This window comes from Bombus impatiens, unplaced genomic scaffold, assembly GCF_000188095.3.
Source record: "Bombus impatiens unplaced genomic scaffold, BIMP_2.2 scf_0548, whole genome shotgun sequence".
NCBI lineage: Eukaryota > Metazoa > Arthropoda > Insecta > Hymenoptera > Apidae > Bombus > Bombus impatiens.
In genome coordinates, this window is record NT_176967.1 from 991100 (window position 1) to 1001770 (window position 10671).

The 10671-nt window shown below is 45.1% G+C and overlaps 1 protein-coding gene across 2 annotated transcripts; it reads left to right on the top strand.

Annotated features, from left to right (window-relative positions):
• Positions 1-3246: 3246 nt before the first annotated feature.
• LOC100743868 (uncharacterized serine-rich protein C215.13) lies at positions 3247-9920 on the top strand. Of its 2 annotated transcripts, none has more exons than XM_012388430.3 (2): positions 3247-4315; positions 6180-9920. In XM_012388430.3, the coding sequence occupies exons 1-2, from the start codon at positions 4211-4213 to the stop codon at positions 7905-7907; spliced, it is 1833 nt and encodes a 610-aa protein (XP_012243853.1). In that variant the 5' UTR covers positions 3247-4210; the 3' UTR covers positions 7908-9920. The 2 variants fall into 2 exon arrangements, with proteins under 2 accessions (XP_012243853.1, XP_033177945.1); XM_033322054.1 differs by lacking the exon at positions 3247-4315 and adding an exon at positions 5167-5862.
• Positions 9921-10671: the final 751 nt, after the last annotated feature.

Below are 10671 nucleotides of genomic sequence, written 5' to 3' on the forward strand. Positions count from 1 at the left end.
TTATTTTCTGATATCACTCGATGAATAGAGCCGAAGTATGACGGTTTTGAGTTTAGGAATCCATTTGGGAAACAGCAGTCACGCGTTTTTAATATTTTGCAACTCTTCGTCCACTGTATGACTTACCTTAACGTGATAATATAGACGATATTTAAACGATAAATTTTATTATTTATCTAACACATATCGTGTTCAAAGCAGCTGAATATCTCTTTATTATCAATATATGAATCGATTTGTCAAATAACATTTTCGATAAGGATTACCGGCCGCCCTCCGACTGCCAGAAAAATATTTGTACGTACAACCTAACTAATACCCCTCCTACTTCTCCATTCCCACGAAACAATATCCAGTTATGTTCGTAGTATGAAGAAAAACGGGCGATCTATCTAGCACGCATAAGGCAGGAAGAAGGCCATACGGGATTTTGCAATCTCTTTCGAGTAATAACTTTTCAACAGGAAGATTCCTATATTTAATTAACTTGGTATCGTTGACCTCTGCTCGATAAGTACGTTCGGTAAATATAAGTTTCGACCAAAAAAGATGGATTCCCAGAGGCAAAGTTAGCACGAAGGGTGTATTACGATGGTCGAAACAACCGGAAACGTAACCATGTAAAATCGTTGTCTCTCGACCCGTCTCATGTACCGTGAACCGTGCCTTAAAACGCGTTTCTCCGTGACCGGTGTAATTTGTCTGGAAATCACCTTCCGATGTTCTCTCAACAGCGAGAAGGAGGAAGAAAAGAGAAGTAAAATAGGTTATGTGGAGTACTGGCGTAAGCAACAGCGCCTCTTTCCGTTGATCTCGAAATACGTATCCAGTTAAGGGAAACGCGTAAATTTACAAAGTCGAATCCTCGATAAGTGATTCGAGTTGGACGTGTTAAACTGGTGCACGGCCGAATAGTCCGCAGCACGCACAGTGCACGCGCACGGTTCAGACAGCTACAAACGGGGCAGGTGAAGTGCACAGCTGCTGGACAGCTGGACAGCTGGACCGATATTCGTTTCCAGGTAGAGTCGATTCAGTCGCAAACAGTCCCGAAGCAAAACGATCGGTCGAAGTATTCGCGACCAAAGGGAAAACTCACACCTTTATCGCACGTTTGTCCTATAGGGTATAGAATGTACATAAGCGCAAAAAGGAATAACACGGAACGAAGGAAAACCAGCTGGTTTGGTTGTTTCGTTCGACCGGATCCGCCGTTTCCTCCGAGCAAAGCGTCGTCGAATGTTTAAGACGAGACGCGAAGTGTTGACCTGCGCCTCGATGCACGCGTGTATGCTTACACATCTCGGCGTCTACTCGCCTAACCTTTACCGTGTATTTTGAAACCATTCGGATGCGCGTACGTATATACGCACACATATATACGCTTATGTATATGGGTCATTGGAACCCTTCGAAGACGGATCGTTTTTCCTAAGGTTCTCACGAAAGACGGGTGCGGGCGACGCGACGTATCGGAACGGTCGATAAGGAGAGCAGATTTCCTGCGATCTTGCTATATACATACGTATAGAGATATACGCGTAGAAACGCTGTTTCGCACCCCTACTAGCGATAATTCTCCATCGTCCCAAACAGCACTGCAAGCAGGAGAATTGCGCAACGTGTCGCGCGCTACGCTGACTCAGACGGGTGAAATGCAGAACGCGGGTGTTCCGTACGATAGTCGTACATCGTACAGTTTCGCAAGGCATAACTCGCGGTCGAGTAGGCGGCCGCTACTTTCCTCTTTGAATCCCAGTTCGAAAGCGTCCGGTTGACTCGGCTTGGCTTGGATAGTCGCGTACAAATGGGAGATATCGGTATCGTTTATCGATATCGATACCGGTAATCGATAAGCGGAGAAGAGCGAAGCAGAAAAACGGAAACGAAATAACCGTCGTTGCGATTACGGCCTATGGGTTTCGCCTTGTCCCGTCTATTTGTCTTTTTCTAAATACATACATCGAGAGTACGTACATATATCGAGAAGAAACAATTAGTATTCTCGAGCTGCGACTAGCATCCGGTTAAGTGGCGACAGCCGCTCCCATCGATCGCGTGCGCGCACGACTCCAAGCTTGTTTCTTCGGCTCTCTGGCTCGATTCCATTTTCCGCTTCTCCGTTCTGGTCCTTGACGAGAGAGGATGATGGGTCAACGGTTTCACCGCGACTCGCGATCCTAGCGATCGGACCGATGCGACGCGGCGTGGCGCGACATGGCGGTCGCAGCGATCGCAAATATACGCGCCGTATCTTACTTGAGGTACGCGTCCATTTGAGAGCAAAACTATCGTGAGTTATACCGTCGAGTTACTTTGAGAACGACTACCCAATCTGAAGCGACTCGGATAGTCGCTCTCAAAGTAGCGTCCATTTGCGAGAAATAAAAGTCGAGAACAAGTAGCGATAGTTTTACTCTTAAGTGTGTATGTACTTACCTTTACTTTTGATCCGAGTATTTTTCATCCTACAGAACCCTGCCGTATGTCGTACGTTCGATCGGTTTTATTCCTCCTCAATCAACGTAAACAACGCGTTTCTTCGATAACGAGCGACAAGATCGAAGATGAAAATTAATCGATCGTCGTGCAGACGATCGTAATCGCGATAAGACGCGTCGAAAGTCGGACGGGTCAAAACGATTGAGACGATATCGCGACATTTCGCGATACACGGGATACCGAAGAACGGCAGATAGCGGCGACGGAGACGCGTTTAGAAGAAAATCGAATATCCAGCGATACGATAGCGGTCAACGATCGAGCGCGTATTAAACGATCGCGGATCTTGTATTTTGTACCAAGATTGGGGACTGATAACGCAAGGTATAGAACGGGAAAGACTATTAACAAGAAACAGAAATAACTCTAATACGATCAACCCGATGGATGTTATGACGATCGAAGGAGTCAAAAAATAGTAGGAGGTTAATAAATGGATAAGGAAGAAATAAAGATCTATGTCTGGTGCAGCTACGTCGTACGAGTACGTAAACAAGCGCGCGCGTTACATGTACGTACGTATAAACGCTTAGGAGTGTGTAGTATGGTTAGTGTAGTATATGCTTAAATGGTTGGAGGAGGAAGGATAGAGACGGGAAAGGAAGAAAGAAGAAAGAGAAAAGGGAGCAACGTACAGGGTTTCAGGGTTAAAGAGGGAGAAAAGAGCGGCTGCATCGCGACTGGCTGGAAGTGGAAAGGCAGCGTGTTTACGCGAGTTAGTGGAGGGAGGTGGTACGTCTCAGCTGAGCGTAGTATAGAGGTAGAACGCTGACGCGAGGGCGAGTTAGTTGCGAATGAGCGCTCGTCGGGCGAGCGTCGTTGCGACGTCGGTCGATAATGTCATCTCGTGATCGACGAGCAGCCATCGGATCTTGAGGATCATCGTATATGTGCGCATGAACGTGATCATTCTATGTATACACGGAAAACGCATGATCGAGAGCATACTGCTTGCTACGCGTAGTGTTTTGATACGTGTTTTGTAGAGTGTGCAGTGCGTTGAATAGCAGTACATAACTGTTTTCTTGTTGTTGTCGCGCCGCATCGTGTATCGCGTAGACGCGCATCGCATCGAAATCCTATCGTATTTCTGGAATACGGCCGACGCGCAGACACACGGGCTCCGACGATCAAGAAGAAAGGAAACGCGTGTCCGCGGCCCGTGCGCGCGAATGTTACGGAAAACCGTAACTGCTACGCTTACGTTTGCGATTCTGCCTGAAAGAGTGGTCGCTATCGTGCGTCGCAAATTCGCGGTTTGCCGCTAATCTCGCGCGATCATCCGTCGACTGCCTCTCTCCTAAAATCTAAAACTATCTCTCGCGTATTTACGCCGAAGCAAGCGTAGTGTCGCGCACAGTGCCGTTGCTGCCAGTGATCGCGACAGCGGCAAGAAAAGCACACATACACACGATAGTGGTAAAAGAAAAAGGAGAGGAAAAAGAGGGGAAAAGCCGAAGGAAGAGGAGAGGAGAGGAGAGAAGAAAAGAAAGAGCTGGTCGAACGAGGTACAGAAGAAGGATACAGTCGTAAACACGGGGAAAGATTCAAGGTCGAGGAGACGCGAGACGCAAAATACTCTTGGCGCGGGAGGCTCGATTTTCTACGAATCGATATCGCAATTTTTCCAAGTGTAGTGTATCGTTCTGAGCATCGGAGACCGAAAGTGAAGTGATATACGAAATTTTCTGTAAATCTCGGCACAAAAATGGTGCCGCAACAGCAAGATAGTCCCTCTAGTTCCGGGATTCCTATGTTTGGTTCGTTGCTTGTGGATAAAAATTCAACGACACCGTACTCGGATGCCACACAGGTATGTAATCGTCGTTTTAAACTTCGATATCTCGAAGAACGCGTACGAACACGACGTTTTTATTTGTCTGGTCGTCCCGTACGTCGCGTTAACGTCTTCCATAGATGGATATTATCAATAACAAAACGATAGTCGAAACACTGTTTTCTGGTGATATACCAACGAATATATACATATACGATATAGTATTTGTAATGGCTGATTTTATACCAATAAGCACGGTAGAAACAACGCGTCAGAGTGAGAGAAATGGAAGAAGGAAAAGGAAAAAGTAACGTGTATCTTGTTTCGTTAATTTCCAATTCGTGGAATCGAGATCCGTCGACTTTACATGTTACTACGTGTCGTCGACAGATGGGAGGAAAAACGTTCGTTATAGATTTAAGAAATGAGGAGTAAAAGGTGGATTACAGGTCGCGTCTTCTACAAATTGCAAAGAGGCGACGTGTTTTTTTTTCCACTTTTCTTTGATTCTTTTCTTCTTCTCCTCGAAGAGAGCAGAGGCAAAATGTTTGCATGCGCGTGGCTAGTTTGATCGTTGCACGGTTATTCCGTGTAAACGTTTTTACACAAAAAAGTAGGTATGCTTATTTATTTCTGTAGCGTTTAAAATACTAACAAAACACCGTCGTCGAACGGAAGAATAGATTATATATTTTTCTCCCTCTCGTTTATTATTCCTGATGACTTTGGATTTCGTTTCAATTTTTGTTGGCGGTACTCGTTCAATTTTTCCAGCTTCTTTCATCATCCTTATTTATCTGTGCTCTTTTGCTCGATAACATCTTTTTCTTCCTTTTCATTCGTCACGATAGCCTTTCGATAAATTCGCCAAGCTATTTGCATCGAAGATATTTTCGAAAATATTTTCCGCTCTTCGTTTCGAAGAATCTAAGAAATCGTATATGTATATATTTTGGGACGTCGCTTGAAGTGTTTGCTAAAGGTGAGAACGATAAAGGTTAAGCGAATACAGATGCTTTTACAGAAACGGTAGAAGCAAAGAAATATATCTATGTGGAATTCGCTTTTGAATAGGCCAGGGTCTATTTCTTGATTTCGCGGCCGTGAATCGAGACACGATCGATCATTTGTGATTCGCGACTTAAAAGCGTCGATAAACGCGATTGATGCGCACATACATGCATCCGTGTTATAAATAGGCGAGGAGTTGGACTATTAGTCGAAAGCTCGGTTCAAACGATCGTAAACGTGTGTACAAGTATCGACGCGTTAACGAACATCTCTCGAAATAGAAATATATCCGATTACGGTGTTAGTTTAACTTTGAGGAAAAGGAAAAAGATGAAGAGACATCGGAGAGGAACGGTTGGGTTTCTATGATGTGTATCACGTGATCCTTATACCGCGAGTAGAGTCGTTGTACTCGCGCACATCACCTTCGTAACCTACATTCTGCCCTTTCGATTTCCACTCTAGTGCGTGTCGAGTAATCGACGCAATATCTAAAAGTATAATGGGCAAGAGATTGCTTGCGCACGCTACGTGTTATCTACTTCTCGACGCTTAGCTTACCATTTAATGAGGTATGTAAATTGGTATCGCTGCGCCAGTGTATAGAACGCACATGGACTTGCTACACGCTACACGGACGCGATCGTTGCTCTCTCTCTCTTTCTCTTTCTCTCTCTCCCTCTCTCTTTCTCTACGATGCGCATACGCGAACGCGACTACGTCTTCGTTTATACGTTTATATACGAATTTACGTCGAGCATCGTCCACTCGAAATACACGGCTTGGTACGCGATACAGTGAACGCCTGGCGTAAAGCGAGAATACATACCTAGGGAAATTTTCCCAGGATCTTTTGATCTCATTTTCTTTTCTCCTTCTTCTGTTTCAGACGAAGAAGAACAATCCTAATCATATTAAGAGACCGATGAACGCGTTCATGGTCTGGTCACAGATCGAGCGGAGGAAAATATGCGAGATTCAGCCCGACATGCACAACGCGGAGATTAGTAAACGGCTAGGAAGACGTTGGAAGACGTTGGACGAAGCGGAGAGAAGGCCTTTTATCGAGGAGGCGGAAAGACTTCGACAGTTACACATGGTGGAATATCCGGATTACAAGTACAGACCGAGGAAAAAAGCATCAAAACCAACGGGAGGCGGCGGTGGTGGTTCTATAAGTACGAAAGTAAAAGAAGGCAGCAAAAAGCCGCGAAAGTCGGCGGGGGGTGGTATTTCCTCGTCGTCATCGATGGGAGGAACGATACTGGGCAAGAATCACACGCGTAACGATAACAACAACAATACGCATACGACGAGCGGTAGCGCGAACGCAGGAGTGGTTGGTACAATGGTGAAGAGGTTGCAAGCTCACTCCAGCAGTACCAAACCTGTATCGCGTTTGAAGGTCAGACTGGCGCTTGACAAAAGACCTTCTCTCGACTATACTCCTACCCCTCCGATCGTTACCGCCAAAATACCCAGCAGTCCATCATGCGGTACGCCAGATTCTCCGGAATCGGCCAGTTTTTACGAAGACAATTTTCTCGAATGCGGTTCGACCGCCTCCCGACTTGCCGCCATATCCTCTGGTCCGGCCTCGGTGGAAAATACCGAGCGCCGTACTACGATCAGACACGGTGCTACAACTGTCGTTGGGAAAATCAAACGGGAACCTAGTTTCGAGATGGATTATGAAACGACGTTCGAGCCAAAAGACCGATTGCTGTCGTCGGTCGGACCTGCCGCCTCGAATCCAGCTAACGTTACCTTTTCCACATCCGTCGATGACATGAGTCTACTTTCGGAAAAAAGTTTTCGTACTCGAACATCTTGCCACGACAATCATCATCGCCACCAACATCATCAGCAGCAGCAGCAGCACAAGCACGACCTTCGTCATCACTCGCACCTCGAACGTCGATCCAACTCTTTGGTCAAAGAGGAATTAGACACGACGACAGCGGCTTCGACGCCGACAACCGCGACCACTCTCGTCAAGAACAAATCGATCGAGGATATGGATATAGGAATGGAAATGGACATGGATATAGAGATCAAAATGGAAATGGAAACAAATTCGCCGACGTCTGTCGCTAGTATCGGTGGCGGTATTGCAAGCGGTAGCACGAGTAACATCGGCAAAACGACAGCGATGCTGAACGAGCGCACTCAACGTACGTCGTCGAAATGTTCTTCGACCATAGTTACCAGAACCGCTACCATTCCTACCGTCGCACCTTCTGCGATTCAAACTTCGGATCTAGTGTCGACGAACCCAATGGTCAGCGACGCGATGTCGAACGATGACTCGCTAGATGCTAACAGTAACAACATTGTGGTCAACTCGGGGGATGCGACTATTGCCGCGACGGTCGTCAAACTCGAGGAACCTGCCAACAATCCGAGCTTGGCGGATCTTTACTCGCTAACGGATCTATTGCAGATACAACCGTCGGATTTCAAGATAGATCTTGACATGGAAACAATAACCACCGATTTGGATACTTTCGAAACGGCCAGTTCCAGTAGTGGATCACACTTCGAGTTTTCTTGTACACCGGATGTGACAGATATGTTGTCTACTATCGGTGTAGGCAGCGATTGGGTCACGTTTTGAGAGAACGAGAATGGGCAAGCTATCGCTCAGCGGTGCAAAGTCCCGAAATCTCTTCGTCTCACGCGCACTGTCCGCATACTCCGCACAGTCCTTATATCGTTTCTACTTTCTCGTCTATACTACGAACGTTTTAGACGAGGTGGCTGGCTGCGGCTAATCCGACGATTTCGAGAATGTGCCGCGACACGACATAGATGCAGCACTCGTCTTCTTTGTATATCTCTTGTGTAGTATATTAGATTTAAGAACTATATTTTCATCTGAACGGCATTACTATAAACGAATGGTAGAACAGGGTCTTTTCCCACATCCCTGCGTACGAAGCGAAAACAGAAGAGAGGGAACAGAAAAAAGAAGTATGTGGAGAGTGTTCGCGAGTGTACAGTTAACGACAAATGCAAAGTGAGACGCGTGCAATTTTTCCAACTAAATATTTAAATATTCGTCATCTTCTCGTCTTATTTTTCTTTCCCATCGCTTTATATTTTCGTTTCTTGTATTCGCGTTTGTTACCTGTGCCGTCTTCTTCGTATTTTCGGTTCCCTGTTTCATCAATGGTACCACGCACGGTATACATCATAGCGCTACCCGTTAGAACGAACGTGAATCCTCGATACGCGTAAAACGTTTGATCTCATATTTTCTATTTACCTCTAGAGATACGCAACGCGGCGGTATACGCTTTCAACGAGTAATTTGATTGTCGATATAAACGCAATCGTTAGATCTCTTGTATCTACGTCAAATCTTTTCAACGGGCCAACGCATGCCGAATCGCCAATGTACCAAGACTACTTGTTGATGACTACACTGCCGATTAAAATATCTTTTTCACACCGAGTCTGCATCGGTTTGCTCAGCAACGCGCATCAAATAATTACCAAACGAATAAATTTACACACGATATCTTGTGTCTTTGTCTTTATATCTTCGATTCTTCGATCGATTATATTACTAATAATAAGTTGTGATATCGATGCGTATTTTCTTCACACTGCCAATCATTGCCGCGATAACATTGTCTTCGCCATTGGGCAATACCCAGGTTCGCTACAACGTTCGAAATGTTGATGCAACGGATGACACGAATATCAAGAAGGGATGTTGATAGTACCGTGCATATTTTCGAAGTCGAAGATATTGGGTGGGTCAGGGAAAGGGAAGTGGGGGAGGGAGGGAGGGGGATTAAGAAAGAGCGAGCGAGTTACTTTTTACACATCGAGCCCGACGACTAATAGGATAAATGCGCGTATAATACGAAGGACCAAAGTATAACGTATAACGACCACTTTTGCCCATTTTCTACTCGTTTGTCCTATCCTATCCTGTTTCCTTGTCCGTCGTGCCTTGTCCGATCTGTAATTCAATAGGCTGTGAGAATATTTTTCGATATAAAGATATGTCCTGTAACTGATCAGTTTTCAAAAGTTGAGGGCAGCGAGGCAAACGCGAATCACGAGAATCGCACGAAGAGAGAAAAGGTTTGCTGAGTCGCAACGGGTGGATCGTGCCTCGTGTCATATGTTGTGCGAAGGTAAGATTTCGTTCGTATAGCGTGCGTAAATACGCCTAAAATGGCTGACCGATCGAACTCCAGTCTACGTGTATATCTCGGTTCGTTACGTCTACGTGCCGTTTCACACGTTCCCGACATTCGATCGAATTGGTGTTCTTTTCTGTTCTTACACCCGTAATGAAATAGCGCCGAGCACGCGCATCTGCCAACAAATTTTCTCGAATATTCGCGTTGCTGAATGACCAGCGTTTCGCGACCGGCGACATTGCGTTCTGTGACTTGACCGCGTACACCGAAAAAATCGTTGACAGTGAACCGTATCGCAACGATAGAAAGAAAAAGATCATCCCTGCTTGTTACGAACGGCGAAAAAAATCACAACCGTGTACGAGTCGTCGACGAGCGTTTGTAATTTATTCCCGTAGATATATAGAAATAAACGAAAACACACCAAAGTGCAATATTACGCGTATGTGGCTCTGTAAATGTGCAAACGACAAAAACAAAAGAATAAATTGTTAACGAAATACGCGCGCAGCAAACAACGGCACGAACGACGCAAAGGCCATAACGATCGTGGTCGAGAGTAAATTTATTTTTTGCTGTCGTCGTCGTCGTCGTCGTCGTCGTCGTCGTCGTCGTCGTCGTCATCGTCGTCATCGTCGTCGTCGTCGTCGTTCTTGCTGTTATTATTGTTATTGTTGTTGGGAAGTGATGTTGTATCCTTGTATGTATACACACGTATATATACGTAATGCGAAAGAAACTTGAGAAAATGACAGCGAGAAAGCATGGCCGATATTTTTACACGAGATTAAATGTTATACGAAGGTTTATAGCGATCGCATTTAATCGGAAATTCGTTTGAAATCGACGAGTAATGATGAGAGACGCGGGGTCAATGATAACGATAACGATCATTTTATTATATTAATTCACGAGTATCAAGCATTAGTTGCTGTTATCTTTTTCATTCTCTTTTCCTTTTAACAGTTCGATAATTAATTTCATTGTTTCTATTTTTCTTTTCTATCGTTTTCGCAGTTTCTTTAGTATATCGAATATTTTTTACTATCTATTACGTATGTAGCTCGTAAGAAAATAATCTCAACCGCTCGTGCATTTTCGTCGATTTCAGTAAACGAAGGACAAACGATATACCATGTATTTTGCACGGATACCGAGGAGAGTAACGTGGGGCGCTCAACGCGTCTAAGAACAAACTATCAACCGTATGTCGTAGATTTA